Raw genomic sequence first — 27347 nt, forward strand, 5'->3', positions numbered from 1 at the left:
TAAGAACTATCATTAATGTCAGATTGCAAATGAAGAAATAGAGGCTTCAGAGAACGTACGGAAATTATTCATTCCCCAGTTATATAATTGATAAGGTAACAGAGGCAGGGTCTGAACTTATTCTGTGATTCCATGCCCTGTGTTTGTAGTACTTCATGACTTTGGAGAGTACTGGTACAAGCATCAATTTCTGGTCAGTAGTTCAGAGTATGCTCTGTTGCAGCCAGAACTTCACCAGTAATGATGCATTTTCTTTTGCCTCTGTAAGTTTTTTGACCTAGTACTAAACTAATTCATGTTTGCCTCAATTCTAGGCTGTTTATATTACTTAATACTTCTTTTTTTTTTTTTAAAGTAGGCTCCACATCAGATGTGGGACCTGAACTCATGACCCTAATGAGATCAAGGGTTCCAGGTTCTGCCCACTGAGCCAGCCAGGCATCCCTTACTTAATTTGCCTAAAGATATGTGGCCAAGGGGCACCTGGGTGGCTCAGTGGGTTAAAGCCTCTGCCTTCGGCTCGGGTCATGGTCCTTTGATCGAGCCCTGCGTCAGGCTCTCTGCTCCACAGGGAGCCTGCTCCCCCCCCCCCCCCCCCTCCCTGCCTCTCGCCTACTTGTGATTTCTCTCTTTCTGTCAAATAAATAAAATCTTAAAAAAAAAAAAAAGATATGTGGCCAAATAAATAACAGTCTTCTTTCCCATTTTTAATGTTAAAAGTAAGGAAATTTGCTTTTTCTAACCAATACAGAAAACTTCTTAATGCAGAGGGGATAGGAATGAACTCTAGTGGTTACAGCTGAAACTCCCCATTTTTTCCCCCTCCCAAACCACTTAAGTGTAAACACTTTTGAAAATTTTTCCTGGGCTCAGTGAAGGTATGGGGTTGGAAATGCAATATGGAATATCCATTCCATTGATAGATTCCTGCTTAGACTTTAAGATGACTAATCCACCGCTGCTGCAATTGTCCATCTGATTTAATCTTCCCACCCTCTTTCAGATGCCAGATCACTACCTGATCTATTTGGTTTTTTTTTGGTTTGTTTGTTTGTTAAATTCTTTAGATGCGGAGATTTTTAGAAATTTGGAAGGTGTTTTTGGCCTAAATTGCGTTTTCAAGAATGCTTTACCACAGGCTCACTGTTTGCCTTTACCAGCACTAGAGTCCTTGTTGAACCAGCTGTGTACAACAGCCAGGCACAAGCAACAATGGAAGGCCGGATGTGTTCTACTAACTTTGATAGTGTACTAAATACCTAGATACTTTAACAAAAAAAAAATTTTTTTTTAAAAGATTTTATTTATTTATTTGAGAGAGAGAGACGGTGAGAGCATGAGCGAGGAGAAGGTCAGAGGGAGAAGCAGACTCCCCATGGAGCTGGGAGCCCGATGCGGGACTTGATCCCGGGATAAAGAAGATTTTATTTATTTATTTGTCAGAGAGAGAGGGAGAGAAAGAGAGCGTGCACACAAGTACAGGCAGACAGAGTGGCAGGCAGAGACAGAGATAGAAGCAGGCTCCCTGCTGAGCAAGGAGCCTAATGTGGGACTGAATCCCAGGACGATGTGGGACTCGATCCCAGGACGCTGGGATCATGACCTGAGCCGATTAACCAACTGAGCCACCCAGGCATCCCTACTTTAACAAAATTTTAATGAAACTATAATAAGATACAAAGCTATCTGTCAGGACAGTCTGTTTGGACTTTCATTTAATTAATACATATGCATGAAATCAAATTGGCTAACTTTTTAAAAAAGATTTTATTTATTAGCATGAGAGAATGAGCCCAAGCTGGGGTGGGAGCAGCAGGCAGGGGGTGAAGCAGGCTCCTCGCTGAGCAGGGAGCTCAATGCCAGACTCTATCACAGGTCCCTGGGGTCATAACCTGAGCTGAAGACAGACGTTTAACTTGCTGAACTACCCAGGTACCCCTGATTTGGGTAGCATTTAATAGACTCAGCTCAGTGTAGTTTCTCAGAGGCTCCATTTAAGATGTGTGAAAAAGGAAATCTCAGTTGTCAAGTATCCAGTTTATGATGAGTTGTTTAATACAAGTATTATAACCAGCACACTTTTGTTTTTAATAATGTCATATATGATCACTTTATGCTTACAATATTTACTCTTTTGTTCATTTTTATGATATAAGAATCACCTGCTTTGAATTTTATTTAATGTTGTTGTGCTGAAGGAAATGATGTAAAACCGGGTAGTCTTGCTAGTGTAATACACCCAGTTACTATTTTCCCTTTCTGTCAAGTGATAGGAGATTTTTTTTTTTTTAAAGCATGTTTGATACCTAAAATATTCTGATTATTTGAGGTATGTTTTAATTTACTTCATGTAAAGCAATAGTCTCCAGGTTCCTGATTTGATTTTTCTCTCTTCAGTGGCCCTCCCCTACCCTTATCTCTCTTAACTCTTTTTCAGACATTTCTTTTTCTTTCTTTCTTTCTTTTTTTTTTTAAGATTTTATTTATTTATTTGACAGAGATCACAAGTAGGCAGAGAGGCAGGCGGGGCGGGGGGGGGGGGGGGAATCAGGCTCCCTGCTGAGCAGAGAGCCAGATGCGGCTTGATCCCAGGACCCTGGGATCATGACCTGAGCCAAAGGCAGACGCTTTAACCCACTGAGCCACCCAGGCGTCCCTCAGACATTTCTTAAATGGCTATCAGGCAATACTAGTAGAAGAAATACAGGAACTGGCCTAAGGAAAAGACCCATTTTAATGTATTTCAGATTTTCTTACCTATGTAGAAGAAAAACTTCAGCAGAGCTAAAGTTCTTACCTTCTTACTTATCTCTTCTGGTATCTCCTTGTAAATGTCTGATCATCCTCCCAGTAATTGTCATTTTCTACAAACTTGTATGATTTCAGACTGTGTTGCAGCCTAGTGCGGTAGTGGAAAATCCCTTGCTCTGCGTCTTTGAAAAGTCACATCACCTTTGTGTGCCTCAGCCTCCCTCTTTCCTAAAAATCAAGGGATTGGGCTAAATGATCTCTTTTCTTTTTGCTCCAAAATTAAGACCCTCTCTCCTCCCAGCAACATATTATTCCATCAAAAATTTTACTGTCTCTGGGGATTTGAGTCCCAAATTTGTGAAATGAAACTTCATTCCGACATGTTTAATGGCATCTGCACAGTGTGCACAGAGTATCATCACATATGGCATTTGCTATATACAATGCAGATTATGGCCCCTCTTAACTTTTAGACAAGATTTCAAACATGAAGCTTCCCTACTTTGTGTGTGATTATAAATCCTCTTCATTACAGTAAATGTGCAGCAGGTACCAGGGTGTACAGAGTAGGGTAAAGACAAGGTTTATTACTTCAAGGACATAAGGCAGTGATAAGAGACAAGTGTATCTTGGTTTGCTCAGTGTGGATGAGAATATGGGTGATGCAGGGTAGCTACTGGCAAGGGTACCAACTCCAACTGAAGAAGGCAGGTGAGAGTGGACGTGAGGCGCTCAGTGATGCCCTTGTTGAGTCCGAAGAGACTCACATTTAGATAAGTGGGAGGAGCAGGTTGTATTAACACAGGGAGGTAAGGGAGGAAAGTTTGGAAAACTACTGAAGGTTGTGTTTGTTTATAAGGAAAAGGGAAGTCAGTGCCCTGAGCATAAAGAACTAAGAAATTTGAAATTAATCCTAAAGCATTAGGGAGCCCTTGAGGGATTTGAAGCAGAGAAGAACACAGTCAGATGTGTTTCTGAGGTTGCTTGAATTAAAACAGTCTTTATGAGACTTAAAGCATTCAGCAAATCAAGTCTCCGTAAAATTTGAGGTCTCACGTGCATTTTCCACTGATGTAGTTTTCTGAATTCCACATCTTGGAATACCTATTAAAGGTAACTCCCCTAATCTATAATACCCTTTTTAAGCTTTCCTGTTAGGGGTGATTATTATTGCTTTTAACTCCAGCACCTTTGCTAGAGCTAATCTTTGATTTCTTATGGACTTATTTCCATATGCTTTGTTCTCTCAGGGTTACTCATTTGCAACCCTTTATGAAACATGCCTATCCTTAAAAAACTTAATCTTAGACTATGATATGTATATGCCTTGATGTGTGTTTGAGACTTGTTCCTGGCAGGATTTTGCGTTTAGAAGCAGATAAAAGTACAATTCTTCCTTTTGGGTGAATTTTGAGGTCTGTGGCCTGAATTGTGATTGTAGATCCCATCCTTCTATGTTCTTAACTTCTGAGCTCTTTTGGAGGGGTGTAGTGTAGCCACCTCAGTAGAGGCTTAATGCTGCCATGAGACCTTTGCTACGTTCTACCAGAGCCAGAGCTAACTTTCACTTAGTGAGATAGTAATTTTTCAGACAGTCCCATCAAGACTCCATTTTTTTATATGAACAGCAATTAATTCTTAGTTTAAATAGGCACAAGCGTGACCTTGTCCACTCCTTTCAGCTGAAGAGATTGAATGGAGCTTTTCAAAAAAGTCTGAAGTGGCAAGTATCTAATTTTCAGGTTTAATGTTTATAGTCCTGGGTCAGTAATTGACAAGTGATAGAAGTTGTTCAATGGTGATCTTGCCAGTGGGAGATTTTTCAAATGTCCTTAGTTTAATAAAGAAGGAATTGCTTTGTTCATTTATAGACCTTATCTCTTTAATCTGTTGGTATTAATGTCCACTGTCACTGATCTTTCCTTGATGAATCAGAGAGAAATGAGAGCAGTTGTGTTTTTGGACAAAGGCATTGCAATGGACTTCTATGAAAAGCAATGTACTGGGATTTTAAACTTCACTATTTACATGTAATAAAGTACTAATTCTTATCCATAAGATATTTTCAACCCATAAGATATTTTCATTTCTTTTAACTCTATGTATTTTGATTAACTTGTGTTTTGATAGCCCATTCTTAATATAGGTTACTTGTCCTTGAATGTTTAATGTATAATTAGTTTTAGTTGCTGATGAAGAAATGAGTTTTTAATTACAAGGAATATATTGTGTTTCAAACTATTCCATTTTCAAGACCTAATTACTTTGATAAATCTATTTTTATCTCTCTTTTGTCCAGTGTGATCTCATTTGTGAAGAACAATTTGGGAAATTGTTGGCTAGAGCATTTATTTGCCTGGTACTCCTAACTGCTTCCCTTCCTTCCCCTCAAGAAATCTCAGTATTGCTTGTCTTTGTTTATTATATCACTTGTAGGGTTGTGAGAAATTCCAAAATAAACCTGAATTTTAAATTGCTATCTTTGGAGTAGATTGGTGTTCAGTGTTGTACTCCCTGTATCATCTTTAAATATTTAAATTGCAGACTCTCTGGCTGCCTCTTAAATTAGATCCTTCACTTAGTAGTTTTGACATTTCATAACCTTGCTCCTCAGGCATTAAATATTCACCTGTTTAAATGGCAGTGAAAATTTTAAATCCAAACCCATTCTATTAATCCAGTGAATGTAGATTAGGAGAACAGCTTGCCGTTGGTGAAGGAAAAAGCTATTTTGACCCCACTGGGACATATACTGGAGGTTCATTGGATTGAAGTATTTCTAATACATAATTTGCCATAAAACAAAACCATCTCTTGGGTCTTCTCCAAGATGTTTTAACTTTAAAGAACCATAAAAATAGATTAAACACTTTGAGGTTTAAGATAGCTCAAGAGTGGTTCTTGTAGTGATTCAAGGCACCAGTATAAGCTTCACCTCCACAGAAAAATCAGAATGGAGAAGGTTGCTGATAATTGCTAGATAAAAAATTCTGTCTGGGACATGGATGGAACTAGAGGGTATTATGCTTAGCGAAATAAGTCAATCTGAGAAAGACAACTATCATATGATCTCCCTGATATGAGGAAGCGGAGATGCAATGTGGGTGGGTTGGGCGGTAGGAAAAGAAAAAATGAAAGAAGATGGGATTGGGAGGGAGACAAATCATAAAAGACTCAATCTCACAAAACAGACTGAGGGTTGCTGGGGGAAGGGGGGACAGGAGAGGGTGGTGGGGATATGGACATTGGGGAGGGAATGTGCTATGATGAGTGCTGTGAAATCTGTAAATCTGGTGATTCACAGACCTGTACCCCTGGGGATAAAAATATATTGTATGTTTATTAAAAAATTAATTCTGTCTGGAAGCCTATTTGAATCTCCAAATACAAGTCCTTATCCTATTGGGGGAGTCTTTTTCCTACTTGGATCTAAGTATATTCTGTTGATAATCTTTAGAGATAGAAGAAGAAGCAGCAGCAGAAGAGGAAGAAGAAGAAATATTGTTTTAGAAAGAAGGATGTTATTGACAGTGACATCTTTGATAGAGCATGGGAGGGGCCTGTTAATCCTGAGAAACAGAGGTATAGGGGCGAGACTTGGCCCCGTGGTCTGGGAGAGGGATGTTTGCCCTTTTTTACACTTTTATTTCTTGGAAGTGGATGAGGGGGTAGGGCGGAGATCTATTGCTCATTTAATTCATTCTAAGAATTAGAAAGTAATAAAACTAATTTTAAAATTCTAATTATCATGCAGTTTCTGCAGTGAATCTCAATTAATGACCGCTCATTCTTGGGAGAAGTTACTTTTCAGAAATATTAATGGAAAATGAAATAAAATAACTTTGACGTAACTATAATTTCTAGTGTCATCCTCTTTTCTTCTGTCTTAGCTCAGTTTCACTGTGTGTGTGGTGTGTGAAAGAAACAACCAAGATTCATTTAATTTTTCCAAACTTTCAGAACAAAAGTTACTATAGTGTGGTAAATTGTAGAAAGAAAACGGGACAAGGCTGCAAGGACATGGGGTCAGAAGATCATAGTTTGAATCCAGGGGTATGTAACATTAGGCATGTTATTTATCTATTTGCCCAGCTATAGAATACTAATGTGTGCCTTATCTACTACAAACAAAACACTCTATTTGAAAATGCTTTTACATGGTGAGTCTTGTAAGTCCCTATGTGTAAATTAAATGGAAATATTATTTGTTACTACTGTGAGTTTATATGCAATGTAGTTACCTCTGTCCTACTGTGGTGATGGGAACCAGTTTCTGACAAAGTTATTGAAAAATACTCTTTTTGCAGAGGCTTAGTATTGATTCTTGGAGTCCTTCTAATGTGCTTGTATTCTAAAAATGTACCCAGGGTTGCTTTTAATCAGGTATGCTAGGACATGCAGACATGGAAGTTATCATTATGAAGGAAGATGTTTATAGTTACAGATCTTTAGAAACAGGGTATGTCAGCATGACATGTAGGGTCACATGGGGAGTCATCAGGGATGGTCAGTCAGGAGTGCAGAGCATGGCCCAGAGCTTTTACTAGAGTTCCTTGTGGAAAGGAAATGGGGGAAGCAGAGTAGGTGTGCTGAATAAGTTTAGCACGAGTTAGTGTGAATAATTTTGGAGGACTCTAGCTTGGTGGGGGGTAGTTTTCAGGCATCTGGCCTCCTGGGGTGAGGTCGGTGGGGGGCGGGTATAGGTGTGGTATGTGAGAATTTGATAAAGGAGTTATGGGTGTGGGCTCTGAGTTGTTTGTTCATATATCAAAGGCATGCTCCTGGGGGTCATTTACTCTCTCCCAGGAAGTAGCTATACCTGGGAGGGGCAGTCTCTCCAGGATCAAGGCCCCAGATGCTAGAGCATCAACAGAAAATAAAATATTGTCAATACAAGCTGAGAATTAAAGAAGCAATGTAAACTTAAGACCAGACATTCAAGAAAATAAAAAAAAAAAAGAAAGCAGATAACATAACTGACCCAAGTATGTTTTCAAAGCTTTTATATAAGCACTAAATATAAACCCGTTTTCCTAAATATATTTTAGGATAACTTTTAAAACACTCCACCCACACACCTCTGAAATGCACAGAGCAGTAAATGTCACTGCATGAGTAAATTATTCTGGAACACAGTAATGGATTCAGGTTACTTTCAACTTTAATGGTCTGTGTCTTTACCTATATTCTCAGATGCTTGTAGAGATAAATAATATTTATAGTCACCTAGGTTTTCAGGTTTTGTGTTAAGAATTTTATGTAGATTAGAAATTATTTTGTTAATTATTCCTAATAACCATACAAAGAAGGTACAGTTACGTGGTAATAGACTTAAATAATTTATGCAAGTTCACAGAACCTTTAATGAATGGCATGTAGTTTTGAGCCCAGGCATACTGGTTAGAGAGCTGTCACCTAGAACTACATTACCTCACGCCTTGCTTTTGCTCACGGAGTGGCTGCCTGCCTCCCAGAGCCTCCCAGCTTGGAAAATGTACAGATGCTTACTCTGGTGCTCCTGGGAAGTGGCTCTTCCTAAAGGGAACACTTGAGTCATGTGACCCGGAGCAGCCGAACAGCTGACTTGCTGAGCGCTCCCTGCACTGAAAGCAAGTTTAAGTGGTGGGATTTTTAGCGTAGCCTGATAATTGAGAATTGTGCTTTAGAAAAGAAACTGGTTACTCATTTTTGCATATCACTGAGTGCATGTGTAATTCATTTGCTTTGTTTTTTCAGTTTATAACAGCCCCAAGACTAGATTCCACTTAAATTATTTTGGTGATCATTTGGAATTTGCCTTCATTTCTTACTTTCCACTTACATTTAAGTTCCCCAGTCTTCATTCTTCTTAAGTGTTTAGGTGTTTAAGCATAGAGACAAAGCACATGTGAAGAGTTATCTATCTGCTCTCTACCACTATTCCACATTCCATGTATGTGTAGGACAGGACAGTGCTCACTTGACTTCAGATAGCATGTTTGGACCAATAGGTGTATTTTCACTTGTTAATGAGCAAATTTGTTGAATAAAGGATAAGAATATTAAATGTTAACACTGGTGGAGCAGAGATGAAAGATAGCAAGACTGTTATAAAGGAGTATAGATCCTGGCTTTTTTTTTCCTCTGCCTGAAAAGCCAAAAATAAAAAGCTGATAACACTGTGGACATAATTTAAACCATGGAGAAAATATTTGAAAATACCAAAAAGCTTGTTCAAATTGAAAAGATGATTGTTGCTGTTGCTTTTGTAATGAGCAACGGACTAGATTTATGGTGCATACTAATAGATAAAAGAAGTAAGCGGAAGTTGTCATGTTACGGTACTTGAACAAATCAGCATTAGACCCACTGGCCATTTTTATGAATGATCTGAAAAATGGAGGGGGAGGTATGTTGTGAAGTTCTTGCAGTTAGATAGTCCAGGAAAGCTCAGAAATAAACCAGAGGCAATGTGGTAAGGAATAGCACATGAGACTTAAAGCTATCTGAAAAATGGCAGAGATAGTTCTAAGCAAAGAGCTGTCAATTATAATTTGGGCAAGCTCTTGATGACTGCCTGAACTGTTCCTTAAATCCTGTGGTATACCAAGCTGGTGTGAACCCACAGGATCAGTGGGGTATGAGATGGGTTTTACTCAGCAAATGTTCCAGCATCTATCACATGCCAAGATATTGAGGATGATCATTATAAGAAAAAGAGATGTAGTTCCTTAGGGCATGGAGCTTACATGAAGAATGTTAATTACAAATAAATACAGGCAATCTTATTTTATCTTCCATCCTTCTAGAATTTGGGACACTATGTCTTAAAGAGAGGAAGCTTTTTGAAAGGATGGTAGGTAGAGGCAATAAAGGGACGTAAGACCTTTTGGAAAAACAACACTGCAGAGACTTGAGGACAAGAATATAATAAGCAAAGAGTGACCAGGGTTGTAACTCATTCAAGTGCTTAAATTTGTGGGGGTTTAGGGATGATAGAAGGTTATTTTGCTAATGAATCAAAAAGGCATACTTACTGATAATAGGGTGACTTATTAGAAACTTTGTACCACCACCAGTAGAGATGGAAGAGGCTCAAAAACAGGTCACAAAATGTGTTGGATGAATTTAGAGTCCTTAAACTTAATTATTGAGCCTACATTCCTTGTTTAGGGGTTTGGCCCCACTGAGGACAACCTACTGTTGTGCTGTGTGGTTTGTTTTGAAAACTTGCAAACCTAGGGATAAATACTCTCTTTTCTCTCCCCAGGGGAGTGGCATTTCCCATTTGTTGAGCATTTCTCCAGAAATGAGTAAAACTGTTAACTCCAGACTTGCTTTAACTTCATTGTTTGTTACGTTCTCTGTATGGAAAAGCTGCTAACTTGGAATTTTCAAAGGGAGGTAACAGTGTGTGTAGATGCTTAATTCCATTTCCTTTCTTAGGTTTCCTATGCTCGCCCAAGTTCGGCTTCTATCAGAGATGCGAATTTGTATGTCAGTGGACTTCCAAAAACAATGACCCAGAAGGAGTTGGAGCAGCTTTTTTCACAATATGGACGCATCATTACTTCTCGTATTCTTGTTGACCAGGTCACCGGTAAGTAGGCAGCTGCTCCAGACAACCTTTGACACTTTCTGAGTGGCAGACTGTGAAATACTCTGCCTTTCCGTACAGTGATCTTGCCTCTGGAACACACCAAAGGTATATGTGGACCAGAAAACACAATTGTTCATAAATCTGCATGGATAAAAACAGATTGTGGAGTGGGGTGAGCGAGCTTGCGTCATTTATACCCTGAAGGGGCATGTTTGAAGTCTGTTTTATGGCATGTAATAAATTTGTAGCTGATATAATCCTCATTTCCAAGCTTCTGTGTGAAAAAAGCCCTTATCCTCCTCATTAAGTACTCCTTCTAATAAATAGTCTTTTTTCTTGTAAAAAGCATAGTTTAATGCAGCAGTATGTACCTTGTTCTCTAAGGGAGCATGACCCTGTGTCCACACTAGCTGTTCAGGCTGGTTTCTAGGTCCATCCTGTGTTACGCGGGCATGTGTAAGAGTTTGACATTTTGAATATTAAAAATTTATTTTATGCCTGGTATAACTTTTGACCAAACTGAAATGAGGAGACTAATAGGTTTATTAAAACTTTTGTAAGGGTGCTCTTCTGCCAAAGCTTTTAAAGAAAAGCTAGCCATATAGGTTTGACCATGGATTTTAAGAATTAATTATAATTTTCTATTATAAAAGCAATGCTTATTCTTTTTAAAAACAGCAGAAATAGAGAAACATGGTAAGGAGGGGAATTACCTGTGTATTACCATATACTCAAGCGGTCACATGAAGATTTTGGGGGAATACATAGATAGATTTTCCTTTTTAATTTTCTTTGTGTTTCTTCCTTTTCTTTCCTCTCACTTTCCCTGTTTTCTTTCTTTTTTTTCTCTCTCTCCTACTACCATAAGAGGAGATGTATCATCGTGTATTACGATGTCTGTTTTTTTCTAAAGGAAGCAGTGGATAATCTCTTATCATCCTTTATTTCTGTGGGTCTGTTATTTCTCCTCTTCCACTTCTGATTTTGAGTCTTCTCTCTTTTTTGTGTTGATGTATATGGCGAGAGGTTTATCAGTTTGTTGATCTTTTCAAAGAAGTGGCTCCTTGTTTCCCTGATCTGTTCTATTGCCTTTTTAGTTTCTATGTAACATTTATTTCTGCTCTAATCTTAAAAAATAAAGCAAAACAAAACAAAACAAAACAAAAAAACCCAACAGGGGCAGTAGATTAACTACAGAATAAAAACCAGGCCAAGTTTTTAATTCTTCAAGTGAAGATCTGAGTTTGAACACAAGCAGTCATGTTCTGCTCCTCTGTGCTGTTAATGGGCCTCATACATAAGCAGCATCCTTAAGAGTTTTGGGTAGAAAGATACCTACCTTCATATACATGCCTGGGAGAGTGGCCTATAGGTTTGGCTGTATGAAGAAAATTTAGTCTAGGGAAGAAATATAAAAAAGCTGCCTTTTCATCATAGCTGCATTTTGTAATCATCCGTGTATGTTCTGTCACTTTGCTGTATCACACAGACTGTTAGTTGGTTAAATAGAAGAAATCCAGGTCTAGCAATCCAGATAAATTTGCTTAAAGCAACAGAAATACCTTTTTTGGGGGGTTCATAACATTCATGCTTTTTAATTCATCATTCTTAATGAGAAGTTGATGAGTGGAGAGTAGATTTCACTTTTTTTGTTTTTTAAGATTTTATTTATTTATTTGACAGAAATCACAAGTAGGTAGAGAGGCAGGCAGAGAGACAGAGAAGAGGAAGTAGGCTCCCCGCTAAGCAGAGAGCCCGATGCGGGACTCGATCCCAGGAGCCCAGGATCATGACCTGAGCCGAAGGCAGAGGCTTTAACCCACTGAGCCACCCAGGCGCCCCTAGATTTCATTTCTGATACAGAAGTCCCATCTCTTTAAGGTGGGTGTTATACCAAGCCTTTCGGTTATTTTCTCACTCTCTTTTTTTTTTTTTTTTTTAAAGATTTATTTATATAAGAGAGAGAGCAAGCATGTGAGAGCATGTACTCATAAGTGGGTAGAGGGGCAGAGGGAGAGAATCTCAAGTAGACTTCCCACTGAGTACCAAGCCAGACTTTGGGTTCCATCTCATGACCCATGAGATCATGATCTGAGCCAAAACTAAGAGTCAGATGCTTAATTGACTGAGCCAGCCAGGCAACCCTCTTTGGGTTAATCTTCTTTGTTTGTTTGTTTGTTTGTTTGTTTCTTTCTTTCTTTCTTTAAGATTTTATTTATTTATTTGACAGAGAGATCACCAGTAGGCAGAGAGAGAGAGAAACAGGCTCCTCGCTGAGTAGAGAGCCCGATGTTGGGCTTGATCCCAGGACCCTGAGATCATGACCTGAGCTGAAGGCAGAGGCTTTTAATCCACTGAGCCACCCAGGCACCCCTCTTTGGGTTTTTCTGATGCATGCTCAAGTTAGAGGACCTCAGATTTGGGTGACTCAGCCTGTGTGGAGGCTATTGCAGTGCTAACCTAATGCTTTCCTCATGGAATAGTTAAGTTCTAGGGGTTATTAATTCTTCATGTTAGTGGATAAGTAAAAGAATATATTTATTATCATTTCACCATTTTATCTTTAATCTTTCTACTTAAGACTTTCAAGGTGAAATTATTTAGTTTATCTGAAATGGAAAAGAAAACCCTGCAATTTTGTTAGTCATCAGGTAGTAATAATGTACAACTGATATAACTTTAATAGGAAAGTAAAAGTGGTATGGGCTGAGATAGGTGTCTGGAAGAAATGCCTCTCCACCTTAGAAAAAAATTCTACACCAGTGAACTTACACAGTGTTAATTACAAAGCAAGTAGAACTTCATTCTTTTTTAAAGTTCCTATAAATCATGATGGTCGAATACATTTTCTCGGCCTATCTTTCTCAATAACCTCTCGTTCTAGTCTTCATTTATATGCTCTGAATCATCTAGATTTTTCTAGCTACTAGTCCTAAGCTAGCACAGCTAGTACCAATTTGCTTGCCAAGAAAGTGTTTCCCTACAACTCTTTATCTCCGGATGACCAGTTATGGCTACCTCAGCTAGCCCATTAAAACTAATTAAATGGAATGCGTTGGGTTTTTCTCTGCCATTTTTCAAAAGCTGGACGGGTATTTGGCCATCCCCCTGCTTCCCTATTCTTGTCTCTCAGACTGGGGAGAGAGCATGAGATAGAGAACGGTATTTCCATAGAAGTAATACTGCTAGAGCCAGAAAGCTTTGAGGCTTTATTTCTATTTTCTTTATTTTAAAAATATAGGTCTTCTTTTATCCCTTTTTCTCCTTGTAATATTGTTTCTCTCATAAAGTTTAGCTAGTTAAAACCAGTGGGGGGAGTTTCAGGGAACTAGAAAAGCCTCTTCAGACATTTTTCTTAGCAGGCCAGTATCCTTTGTAATATTATTAAGTAGAATTTTATTATTATTATTATTATTATTATTATTATTATTATTTTTAGATTATTTATTTATTTATTTGCCATAGAGAGAGATCACAAGTAGGCAGAGAGACAGGCAGAGAGAGAGGGAGAAGCACGAGAGCCCCATGTGGGGCTCGATCCCAGGACCGTGGGACCATGACCCGAGCCGAAGACAGAGGCCTAACCCACTGAGCCACCCAGGTGCCCCAAGTAGAATTTTATTATTTAAAAATTTAGCTGAGATATCTTACAACCACTGTGATGTATTTTTAGCACAGCTTTTTAGAATTTTTAGTAAATGCCTGGTTCTGTTCTCCCCCTTAAAAGAAAGGAAGCTACTGTGCCCTTCATTACTGAGCTGCTTATCTGATACCGTAATTTGAGAAGTAGAAATCAGGCATGCTATTGTTGACATTATTAAAGACAAGGGAATCTATGGAGGGATTAGAGAGAAGGCAGCAGGTAGAGAGAACATGGATGTATTTGCGTGCTTTCTATTTGTCTAGGCTTATTGGTAGGCATGTAATGGTGGGTACTCAGATTGTGTAGATGCATTAAAAAATACAAAATTGGGATTCTAGATTGAATTGCTACTAAGGTAAGGTGAAACTTTCCTCCTCCTGTGGTTTTGTGGCAGATGTTCTATGTGGGTGAAGACATGTTTTTGAGAAGGAAAAATTAATTTATCCTTTCTTCTCTCCCTCCCTTCTCCTTCCGCTCCCTTTTCCCCAAATCCTTACCCAAATCTACCAATAGGCATATCAAGGGGTGTAGGGTTTATTCGATTTGACAAGCGGATTGAGGCAGAAGAAGCTATCAAAGGCCTAAATGGCCAGAAACCTCCTGGTGCCACAGAGCCAATCACTGTAAAGTTTGCTAATAATCCAAGCCAAAAAACCAATCAGGCCATCCTTTCCCAGCTGTACCAGTCTCCAAACAGAAGGTATCCAGGACCACTAGCTCAGCAGGCACAGCGTTTTAGGTAAGTCTGGTCTGGTTCTTATGCCCAGCTACTACACTCAGAACTCTCAGGTTCACTGTGCAGTACTTCTGTTGACAGGATTCTGGCTTGTTCTTACTGTTGCTGGCAGTGTTTTCTTTCTATTTCTTATGAGGATAAGAGAAAACATATTTGGGGTGTAGTGTCTTTTGCTAATACTGAAGGTGGTAACAAAAAAGGACAATAAGCTATAGCAGTCACTCTCAATTGGGAGTAATTGTGCCCCTTGGGACATTTGGGAGCATCCAGAGACATTGTGTGGGCGTAACTTGGGTGTAGTTCCTCCTGGCATCTACTGGGTAGAGATCGGGGATGCAGCTGAACGTCCTGCAGTGTACAGCATAACCCCCAACAGCAGAAATGGTCTAACTCCAGGCATCAATCGTATGAGGTTGAGAAACCCTGATCTATGGAATGCTGGGTTCTTTGTGTTTCCAGTGCTTCTGATTTCCCCTTTCTAGTTGTTTTTTTTTTTCCCCCTTTTCTTTTCCTGGTAAGATTTTATTCTTGTAGTTCAGCTTTTAGGTCAAGCTCCTTTCAGTTACTTTGTTTTATAATGTGTACACCACTAAGGAGATAAAACCTATGTGAAAACACTAAGTTTCTACAAATGGATCCCTATCTCCTTTTAAAATTTTTATTTCTTGTATTTTAGGGGTTGGCAAACCTCCGTAAAGGGCTGGATAGTAAATATTTTCGGCTTTGGGGGTCATGGTCTCTGTAGCATATAGATCTTTTTTTAAACAGCTTTTTAAAAATGTAAAAGCCATTCTTTACTCCTGGGCAATACAGAAGCAGATGGCAGTGTGGATTTGGCCTGTGGGTGGTAGTTTTCAGACCCCTGTATAGTCCGTAGAATGACTATGCATCTTCAGCCCAAGGAAGACATTCTATCTTGTAGATAGGCATAAATATTTTAATTTTTCAAGTTTTAATTTAAACCTGGGTTAAACAGTCAAATCAAGAGTCATTATAAAAAACATTTCCGATCTGCATGTGAGAACAGTGACTTTAAGACATTAAGCACAGCACAAAGAACTTAGGGTTTCATAAGCAAAGCCACCCAGTTTTTTTTTTTTTTCCTAGAACATTTTTTAATATCCTTTTTGGCCATATGGTGTACTGCAGCCGTAATTTCATCTAACCCCATGCTAATTTTTTTTTTTTTAATCCCAAATGCATTATCAGTTTTCTTTCCTTGCAGGGGCAGAATAGTTACTTACCAAAAATAGGATCATAAATATAGCTTAAAGAGGAGCCCCCCCCCCCCCGATTTTATTTATTTGACAGAGAGAGAGAGAGATCACAAGTAGGCAGAGAGGTAGTAGGCAGAGAGAGATGGGGAAGCAGGCTCCTTGCTGAGCAGAGAGCCTGATGCAGGGCTTCATCCCAGGACCCTGAGATCATGACCTGAGCTGAAGGCAAAGGCTTAACCCACTGAGCCTCCCAGGCCCCTGAGGAGTTATGTTTTTGAGCTTAAATCACATGCATTTTTTCATTTGGGGTATTTAGGAGTGCCAAAGAATAGAGATGAAATTGGTGAAATACCTGCTTTCAAAAAAGTACTCAGTTGTGTCACCTGAGGTGGGAGAAAGAAATTCGCCATAAACTCTGTGTTCAGTTCCTACTTAGGCTGGCTTTTGCCCTGGCAGTAGAGGTGGGATTGACAAAAGGATCCATCTGAAACTGGATGACTGGGTTACCCAGTTGATTGAGCCTGTGTTTACTCTCTGTTTTAAACTTTGCGATGTTTAAAAAAAACAACAGCAATAACAACAACCCCCCCCACCACCACCAACACATTGTCAGGAAACACTGCTCCCCATGACGGTGGTGGGTACTCCAGGCCATGGCTGCAGGGGAAAAGATGCATTGGAGCAGCTTGATACTAGACCTTGTAGAGAAAAATCTCAAAAACCATTTTTGGGGGAGTTTTTTTTTTTTTTTATTTTTTTTTTATTTTAAAAGCTCCGCCTGTAGGTTTCCTGTGTGGTATCTTAAAGTAAATAATATTTCCTGCAAATTTTTAGCAAACTTGAAGGAATTTTAGAGGTGTTTCCTGGACAGCCTATCCAGGTAACCTCTTTGGGGTCTAGAAAAGAGTTTTGAGCTTACACAGAGGGAGGCTCTTTGAGACTTATTGGTTGATTTTAACCCTGTGAAAATATAAAATGTTTGATGGTAATGCAAAGCTGTGTTCGTTTTACATTGTTAGTTTTTTCCTGGTGTTCCCCACTATAAGCTCTGATTTCATTTCATGGTAGTTATTAAGTAAAACTGTGTATTGAGGGTCAAGACTAAATGATGAGGAAGATCAGATGAGAGGTTTGAGGTGGCAGGATCTGTAGGAGAATGCCTGATCATTGAAATGGTGAGGCCTGCTGAGACTCCCAGACCAGGCTTCTCAATGCTGTGTCTGCACACAGCTCCACCCAGCCCACTCCTGCATGCTCCGTGCTTCTTACTTGTGGGTTGGGAAAGCTTTCAAGGATGTTCTCATGGTCACATTTAATATCTTTCTAAATATCTTTCTGCTCATCCTTTGCTTTTATCTTTTTGTTCCATATGTTATTAACTTGAAATTCTTCCTTGACTGCTAGAAAAAGAAATTCTGAAAATGGGAATAGGAACTGTTGTAAGGGAAACTCAGTTTCAGAAAACAGAAGATTGCTTTCAGATTCCTGACTTCCGTCTCTACTGCCCTCCGTTCCTTCCTTAAACCTCTGTGTGGATAATAAGTAATGAACTAGTCTTTGAACTAAGTGAAGGTGCTTGGTCTAAACGCAGTGTTGGAAGAAATTGGGAGCCTTTATTCCTAGAATTAAGGTTAACCTGGTACATGTTTGGTTGCTTTTAATACTTTAAAAACTTGGTGTTATTACTTATATCTTTGTCCCTCTTCTGTTGAATTAAGGTTGAATCTACTTTCTCTTCACAAAGACTATTGAATTAAAGGACTTGCTTCTTATGTTGGTATTTTGCTCTTCTCTCACTCAGATCTAGATCATTGCAGGAATATTTTGTCCCTGACATCTGTGTCCTAAGGCCTTTACTTTGGCACTTTCCAGTAGACAGTGCATTTCTCACTCTACCTTTTATGTCATCATAGTACCCTGGGAGTTCAAGGAGACTGGAGAATACAAGTTCTAAGTATTATAATAATAGTCAAGGATTTCTTTCTTTCTTTCTTTCTTTAAGAGAGAGAGAGAGAGATCACAAGTAGGCAGAGCGGCAGACACAGAGGGGGTGGGAAGCAGGCTCCCTGCTGAGCAGGGAGCCCGATGTGGGGCTCAATCCCAAGACCCTGGGATCAGACCCGAGTTGAAGGCAGAGGCTTTAACCCACTGAGCCACCCAGGCGCCCCTCAAGGATATTTTTAATACTCATGAAATGCACCATATCTTTTTTTTTTTTTTTTAAGAATTTTTATTTATTTATTTGACAGACAGAGATCACAAGTAGGCAGAAAGGCAGTCAGAGAAAGGAAGGGAAGCAGGCCCCCCGCTGAGGAGAGAGCCCGACGCGGGGCTCAATCCCAGGACCCCAAGATCATGACCTGAGCCGAAGGCAGCGGCTTAACCCACTGAGCCACCCAGGCGCCCCTGCACCATATCTTTTGAAGTCAGAAAAATGTAAAACCCATTCAATAAGGGTTAAGTTTAAAAGTGGGCTTCTGAAGTTTATGGCTCAGTCAACCCATAGGTAGGAATAGAGAATTATTTTAACATGAGCACTGCAGATCTAATATGTTTATTTAATTGACTACAGTTTTAAAAATAAAACCATCTTTATTTATTGGGATGGATAGTATAATTCAAGCCCCTTAAGTATATGTTTTAGGACATGGTGTCAGAATTAAGCTTTTGGCCAAATTTTTCATCTCTCTTCTTGTGGAGCAGGTTTGATTTTATTGAACGTGATCTAGTCTAATGGCCTGTGTGCCTGCTTCTGTAAGCCTTTATGCATTTTTAAAGCAGCCTTTTAAATCCATGCTTGTGTTGCATTGAAGGCATGTGCTGGTTGCTACTCTTATAATTTCCTTTTGGAAGAAACCGATATCAGTCCTCCTGAGTAATTTTTTTTTTCTTAGAGGATAGATGACACCATCTAATAGGATAAGGGGTAAGTTGATGATCTTGTGGTTAACTTCAAAGCATATCTTGGCCTGTGCTTTGGAGAGGTTTTGAGAACCATTATTTGTAGAGTTCAGAGTTGCACTTTATTACCCATTAGTAATCTCTCTTTATATTTTTATTTCTGACTTTAATTGACCTCACATTTCCCTTTCTACTTGCATGTGGGTCTCCCCATAGTCTGTTGGCTAAATTTCTTAGAAATTAAGTAGGTATTTTCTTTTTGTAACTTCTAACTTTGAAATGAGAATGCTCTACCTAATATTCAAAAGAGTGCCATCTGAGTTGTATTCCTGTTGAGAGGAAAATGTTTATACCTGTATCCCCAGTATATCATTATTTTAAAAAAAATTTATTTATTTATTTGACAGACAGAGACCACAAGTAGGCAGAGAGGCAGGCAGAGAGAGAGGGGGAAGCAGACTCCCTGGGGAGCCCGATGCCGGCCTTGATCCCAAGACCCTGAGATGGTGACCTGAGCCGAAGGCAGAGGCTTTAATCCACTGAGCCACCCAGGTGCCACCCCCCGCCCAGTATATCATTTTTTCATAAATTATATGAACATGGGCTTTGTGCTGTTATATTCATGAACTCTTAAACCCTAATCAAACATAGAAGATATATATAAAGATGGAAGAAACAATATTTTAAATATCTTGTTTATTATCATGCTGACTGACTTCATTTATCCAGTATCTTAATAAATTCTATATCTTTAAGGCAAGATTTGTGAAAGTATCTTAGTAATTTTGAACTACATGTTGGATTATCTTGTGTCTGACCTCATCACAGCCTTTATACTAGGAAGAGGAGAAATAATCAGAAATAGTCACTCTCTCTGTTTCTGTTGACTTGGACTGCTTTTACTGGTATCATCCTGACTCTGATGATGATTTCTGTAGAAATCATTGTGAAGCTACCTCTTCTTGGAGGCTTTATTTTTTAATTAAAGCTAGGCTTCCCTATCTAATCCTCCAGATCCACTTAATGTGCTATTTGTAAAGTGGATTATATCCAAGCTACAGAACAGGGGAAGAGTGCCACCTCCCTTGAGGACTGCTCAGTCTTCCCTCAGGAAAGGAAGCAATGCGTGGGAACTGATTGAGGGTACTTGTTGCTGAGTGTGGGTACTGGTTGCGGTGCAGCCATTAAATTTGAATGAAGAATACTTCTAAAGTTGAAAGTATCTTTTGAATGGGCTCTCTTCTTCCACACTGTAGTATGTCATCATTCACAGCCTCCTGGATCATTCTGGACACTACTGACTTAGTCTCCATTAACTATTGGCTTCTGTTTTTAAATGACCACATATAAAAGATGGCTGTCCTTGAGCTCTGGACACCCCCAACAACAATATATAGTTCTGGAGAGAACTATGTATGATACCTACTCTATAGGTATCATATGCCAAATGCATTCTTTATCATTCCTGTCACTGTATGAAATTTTCTGTATGACATTACTTGATGGTTGGTGATACTAAGTTGTATGCATCTTTATTCTGGTGTTTGTGGCCTTTCTTTTGGTGTATAAAGCCTTGATGTCTTTGACTTACTGCCTCTGCAGAAAACCAAGCCCTCCCACCTGTGTACTTTTTCCACACACGTGCTTTCTCCTTGCATATGCAAACAGGCTCAGCAGGCCAGCCCTCCTGATACTTTTCATTCTGGATTAAGTAGTTAAGGATAGTATTTGTAACCTTATTGCTTTATTTGTCAGCAGATAGTTACTTTAAACCTGCAGTGATCCAGGTGTATGCTTTATGCTTAGTGGCACAGTGGGGAATGAACATGTCCCTGCTCTGAGAAGGTGTTGGGACAAGACAACAGACATACACACAGATGAGGATCCTTTGTCATTGTGATTTGTTCTGTTTCCTTACACCTTGCATTGCATCAGCTCAGTTATTTCTTTCCATTTTTACAAAACACACAAAATACCTAGAGGTGGTTGTGGACAGGAATGTGTGAAGATTCCTTTTCCAATTCTAAAACACCAGAAAGAAATGGTTTTTTGGCTTTTATAAAACTAGAAGCAATTGCTTTCTTATGTGTTCCCTAGTCTCATTTGAGGCCACAGGTTAGACAACAACATTGAGGCATTTTTCAGACTTACCTTTTCATAGGTGTTAAAGAACAAAACTGTTCCCCCTGCCTCAGGGTCTCACTTGGAGAGTGTTGAACATCGTGGCAGTTGAAGGTGGTTCTGTGTACCATAAGCTGTGCCCACCTCCTCTAAATACGTGTAATTAATTGGTATACATTATGGAAATTTGGGACATCACAATGGTCTCTAAGCAAAAAGAAGCAAATATTATAAAATCAACTTAATTTTTGAAATAGGGAAAGGATGAAGAGTTTTATAGAGTACCTACCTACCCCCAACTACTTTGTTTTAAAAATTTTAAGGGAGGTTCAGGGTCGTTGGTTGGTTTCTACCTGACTTAGACTTTGCGTAGAGCTACATTTTCTGTAGTGTAGTCAAAAATAAGCATCAGTCTCAGAATCTGAACTCTGCCCTGTTGCTCACTGAAGCAATGAGTCTGTTGTCTTTTTCTGCACCTTATTTGAGCACAAGGAGAAATGGCAGATTGAGCTGATAGTCTGTAAGGTTTTTTCTACCTGTAACACACCATTTTGTAAGAAATGAAAGTCTTTCCGAGTTGAGAGGTTGAAGGGAAATTTATGGAATATTGGTGTCACTATTTATTAGCCCTCTGGTCTTTGGCAAGTCACTTAATCAGTGTGCCTGGTATACACAGGAGTCAATGGAGTTATAAAACTTAATGTTAAAAAACAGAATTCCGCTGAGTAAATTTGAACATCAAATTGGTTTATTCTACAATTCATGAATCAGGCAGCATTTTAGCTAGCAAATAGGAGCTCCAAGAAGCTGTACAAAATGGAAGGCTTTTATAGGCAGAAGGGAGCAGGAAAAGGGACATTTCTAACAAAGAGTGGATTGTTTCAGGCAAGGTCACCTTCCTTTGGGAGAAGGGTGGGAGTCCTTTCAGGCAAAGTACATCACTAGAGCTGACCAGGTAATTCCAGCTTGACTGGTTAAAGTTTGTGTTCTTGAACCTACTATTAGATTAGATATTAAGTCTTGGTTTGCTGACATGGGGCTCAGCACAGGTGACTCCATTTGAGGCCTGTTTTCTTCTTCTTCTTTTTTTAAACAGTAGTATAAATTACCCATAAGTGCACATGGAGAACTTAGAATTTACCTGGTAATAGGTGAGAACCCAAAGATGAACTGCCGCAGAGCCTCCATGTTTCCTCTCTGAATGACCACCTACCTTACACCTGCATGGCTCTGGTCACTGTAGGGATAAACCATCCATCGGAAGAGCTAGTGTCTTGGGGCAGTGGGTACCCACTGTCCCAGGAATGTGAAAAGACGTAAAGTTTTGAGACTTCACATAGAATTAACATACAAATATCCCCTTGGAAGATGGCTGTAACAAATCCAGCTTTCAAAACATCAAGGGGGAAAATTAAAAACTGAAGTTTGCTAAATGTATGTTTTGCAGGTTGGACAATCTGCTCAATATGGCTTATGGAGTAAAGAGGTAATGATAGAGGTTCATGATACTCATAATCCCTTCCCATAATTGATTAGTTTCTTTGATTTTGGCAGTGACACCCTTCATGAGTTTGTGTTCAGTTTTCTTTTGCATGTACAACCTAATGAAAAGTTGCTTTCTGAAGCACGGTTGATTTGAGTATTTGTATACCACTGGATGCCACCTGGTCTTTAAAAATCCCATTATTTGTTTTATATTGCATTGCGACGCTATAGCATGTGTGTGTATGTGTTGGTACCCCCTCCCTCCAATCCTGCTTAATTCATGAAGCCACTTCTAAATATATTTTAAATATATTTCTTTGCTCTTGTGGGTCATATTGTTCAGTACAGCATATAATGGCCATTTCATAATTTATTAATATCTTGTCAATATAGCATGTCACCGCAAGCCACACACACAAACCTTGGTTGAAACATCAGATAGTTGTATATATCTGTTGGAGGGGAGGGGGTTACTGCAACTCTTGGGCTGGGAGGGGAAAAAAATACGTCCATTGCTGTAACCAACCTCTGTTTCTATTTGTGTGTGTGTGTGTGTGTGTGTGTGTGTGTGTTGTGTGGTGTGTGGTGTGTATGTGTGTGTGTGTGTGCGTGTGTGTTTCCTATTTTGTTTAGTAGGTTTTCTCCAATGACCATTGATGGAATGACCAGTTTGGCTGGAATTAATATCCCTGGGCACCCAGGAACAGGGTGGTGTATTTTTGTGTACAACCTGGCTCCTGACGCAGATGAGAGTATCCTGTGGCAAATGTTTGGGCCTTTTGGAGCTGTCACCAACGTGAAGGTCATCCGTGACTTTAACACCAATAAATGCAAAGGTTTTGGATTTGTGACTATGACAAACTATGATGAGGCTGCCATGGCGATAGCTAGCCTCAATGGATACCGTCTGGGAGACAGAGTACTGCAGGTCTCCTTTAAGACAAACAAAACGCACAAAGCCTAATGAGCTCTTGTCCTCAGTCCATTTATATATGAAAACTATACAACAAAGGCAAGTTAAGAGAAACTTTATACATTAGTAAATGTCTTTGTAAGTCAGTGTTGAGATGGGGATAAAACGACTACTTAGCATCCTAAGAAATATGTGAGATTTTTTATTGCTAGTATTTGAATTAAAACTTCTTAAATATCTTTTATGTTTGAATATGGACAAGAGGTACAGGGTTTTTACCTGTCACATTGCATTCTATTGCCTTCTTTGAAGAAGGTGGACCTTTTAAAGTGTTTCAGCTAAGGGAAGACATTTCTTTTCTTTTTACATAACTGCCTTGAACCTGTGAGTAAATATTGAGGCTTTGTGTTGTAATTCTTTAGTTGGTTGTGTCTTTTTTTCCCCCTTTTCTTTCTTTTTCCAATTAGCTTTGTGTTTGGTTTACATTTAAAGCATTGCTGTTATGTCTAAGAAAAGTATTTTGAAGTTTACATTTTTATTTATGAAGTTAAAAACAGTATTTATTTTGTAATTATGATTTGGGTTGGGGAAGGGGGGGGCTACATTATAAACGCTTATTGTAAGAATACTGGAGAACTTTTCGTAAAGCAGTACCTTGCCAAAGAGATAAGAGCCTCTTTGATGTGGGTTTAAAAAAAGCATCTATTTTTATAAAAAAGAAAATTTGGAGAAACTTTTTACTGGTCCTGGAACAAATATTTTGACTTGAATACTTTGAGAAATCTCTTCATATGACACCTAGTGAGCTTTTAAAATTTACCAGGAAATTTGCAGCGGTTGGAAAATTTAGAAAGATTTATGATGTAGAAAATACTACTTTTGAGATCTTTGTATGAAAGGAGTAGAATCAATGGGGGAAACACTGCTGGTTTCGTTTTTGTAATCACCAGTGGAGCGTCTGATCATCCTGGTTATTATGTGATAGATGGCTCACATTGATTTGTGATTTTGAAACAAATAAAAAAAAATTTACAAAAGAATATATAAGAGCAGGCAAGAAATTTAAATTACCAAGAGATGGGGGAAAAAAAAATCTGTTCTTCCTAAAGAAATCCCTTCAGATAGAGCTCATGGTGTTTAGTGATGTACTTGCAGTATTGTTTGAAGAATTGTTTTGTCTTAAGGAAAAAAGATGTTGCACATGATTTGTACTGCAGCAAATCGGCAAAAGTGATCTGAGTTGGATATATTTGAAGGTATTTTGAAAGTTACGTTCAAGGCTAACACCTGAGCTTTGTGTAATGTAAATAAGACCTTGTGTTTATGAACCTTTCAGCTAATTTGATTTTTTTTTTCCCTTACATGCCAAGTGATGTTCAGGTTTTGAATGTTTTTGTATCAGTTTTTTCCTTTGTAAATGGCATTAACATTGTTACTTGAGGTCTTGCTTAATCACTTTTGTTGTCCTGAGGACTTGAATTTACAGTGCATCAGATTTGTTGCTAATTTTGTCTGTAGATAGTCTAGCTTCAGCTGTTTATGGTGATGCTACATTTTCGTTTATAAATATGTTTGTGGTAAAAAAAATGAGTATAACCATAGGTTTTGAACAAATTTCCTTACATTTTTCATACAAAAATCATAAATATCTGTATGCTACTGAAATTTAACTTTGTATGATGCTTAAACCACTATTTGGGGAAATAATAAAATAAGTCTTTACCATGTATGAAAGAAATTTTAAAAAATACAAAATATTTTCTGATTAGCATCTAGCTTAAAATAAATTTTCAAAAAAGCTGAAGGCAAAAATGCCTTCATCAGGATGCACTGAGAACTATATAGTTACGTCCTGCTTTTTGTATAAACTGAGATGCTCACATGCTTCCCCTTAGAACAGGCAATGTGCTATGCATAACATAGTTGTACATTATCTTTGCGGTTGCGTTGAGTTTTATTTTTTATTATTTAAAATTGTAGTTATAAAATTTTTCAGTATAGTACAGTACATATACTGTGAGGCGCGTGCTAAAGTGAATAAGCGAGTTTTCATGCTGACCCACTCAATGCTATTCAGAAATCAATTGGCTTAGCACTTTCTCATATCCTTAGGTGCATTTAGATTGTCAGAGTTAACCTTCTGCGTTTAAAAAAAAAAAAGTAAAAAACAAAATACATGTATATACTTAAAAAAAATAAGGTTTCCCTCCTGGGAAAACAGCAGCTACATGCTTCTTTCCTATACTACTGTAGCAAACCAAGGCATTGATGAGAGGGCATGCAAATTGTGCTTCACTTTACAGTGTTTATCAGAGCACTTAATAAAATGTAAGGCTGGTATTTATTTGAAGTTGTACAGTATGACTTAATTCACATCTGTTGGAATAGAAAATATATTCTGTTGAGTATTTAAGAGGCTGTACATGTTTTCTTTTGTGTTTGGATTCTTTGTACTTTTTCATGTTCAGTACATCAATAAACAAAGTTGAAGGGAAAGAACAGTGTGGTGAGTAGGTCTTTATACGCATTTTGGGGGCTCGTGTGCTCAGGCTTATAAACTTACCCTCTTGAGTTAAGAGGTTCTCTCAGAGCTTTAGTTGAACGCTGTGTTATCTAAAGTAAGAATTCCAGAAGCATGTTAATTGAAGTAGGATGTGCAAAAAAAATTTTTTTTGAATGACATTTCTGATAGTTAGCTTTCAAATATTACTTAATGAGTAATTTTTATAGGAATACGTGCTTTCATCTGCTAGTTGTAAAGTTTGGGTAATTGAATGCTGACATCATTCTGTTTCTCTGATTTAATAATCACCAACTTTTTTTTTTTTTTAAACAAATGAGAATTGTCCTCACACATTTACTTGAGCTAAAGAAAAACCAGAGAAGGAAGATAATTTACTCTGCTTCTGACAGCAAGGTTTAATTCACCCGTGGGATTAACTGCTGGTGTGTGAGATTTATTTTTGTTGCCCAAGTGCCAGATTGTGAAGCGACTCTTCTCTGAATTCAGAAACTCCCGTTTTCATTCGGTTAACGCTGATGTGGGTAGCACAGGTCCACGTCAGGAACTGGGCCAAATCTGTGTTGCGTATACCTGTTCAGTTCTCATTACACATCCTTACTAGGTCTGTGGAGGAAGAAAAATACTTCTTGCTGATCTTTTATGGAAGATTCTACTTCTGTAGAACTTAAGAAAATTTGATACACTAATGAAGTACTTCTTTTTTCGTATAAAGTGTGCTAAATGGCTTGTTAAAATTTGATCATATCTGTAAGTTGTTTTTTTTTTTTTTTTTTGTAAAAAGCCATTCTAAAGTAATTGTCCTGAATTCACTACTTAGTAGTGAAGAGCATAGCTGAGTGACAAGACAATTCCTTTTCTTCTAACATGCAATTAATCTCAAATCTCCATACCTGCTTCTTTATTATATGAATTTAATACTCTGATTTTGTGATATCAGAACATTCCCCCCCCCCCCTTACCTCTAGATTCTTGCATGCTTGCCTGTATTTTGACTGGTTTGCATGTCAGTAGTTCTTTTATATTTGAGCACATAGTGGAGAAATTCTTAGGAAAGAAGGTTGGTGAGACTACTGGTATACTTCAGAGATTTTTTTCACCCTTAGAATCCTTTCTCTCCTCAGGGAGAGATAATGCAAATAATGCAAATAATCCTAGAGTATTGCAGTTCTGTGTTAGGGTTGCCAACATAAATTTTTAAATCTTAATATCATTTTACATTATTTAAATCTGGTCTGAGTAAAAGTGTTAGCAATTTAGCCTTTTTGTTTAAAAAAAAAAAAAGACTAAGAATCCTACCCTTACTTTATGAGAAGTTCAAAAATGTAGTGAAAGCTTTTAACATTCTTTTCAGAGGGTTACCTAGAAATAAAGAAATGCATATATTTTAACAGTAACTATGTTGAAGTTTTAATATACTTCCGGAAGAGTATGCATATATATTTTTTTTATCAGAAGATACATATAAGAGGCATTGGTT

At 38.4% G+C, this 27347-nt stretch overlaps 1 protein-coding gene across 6 annotated transcripts in view; it reads left to right on the forward strand.

The window, feature by feature from the left end:
- The window catches only part of ELAVL2 (ELAV like RNA binding protein 2), a 143841-nt gene extending 118005 nt beyond the window's left edge, over positions 1-25836 (forward strand). For 5 of the 6 annotated variants that reach the window (XM_059411547.1, XM_059411551.1, XM_059411548.1 and 2 more), the window contains 4 exons: positions 10177-10330; positions 14487-14712; positions 22396-22434; positions 23067-25836. In XM_059411547.1, the coding sequence (XP_059267530.1) occupies positions 10177-10330; positions 14487-14712; positions 22396-22434; positions 23067-23397 (750 nt within the window). In that variant the 3' untranslated portion in view covers positions 23398-25836. The remainder of the gene's footprint in view (positions 1-10176; positions 10331-14486; positions 14713-22395; positions 22435-23066) is intronic. The other variant, XM_059411549.1, reaches the window with a different exon arrangement.
- Positions 25837-27347: the final 1511 nt, after the last annotated feature.

Source organism: Mustela nigripes, chromosome 9 (assembly GCF_022355385.1).
Source record: "Mustela nigripes isolate SB6536 chromosome 9, MUSNIG.SB6536, whole genome shotgun sequence".
Classification (NCBI taxonomy): Eukaryota; Metazoa; Chordata; class Mammalia; order Carnivora; family Mustelidae; genus Mustela; species Mustela nigripes.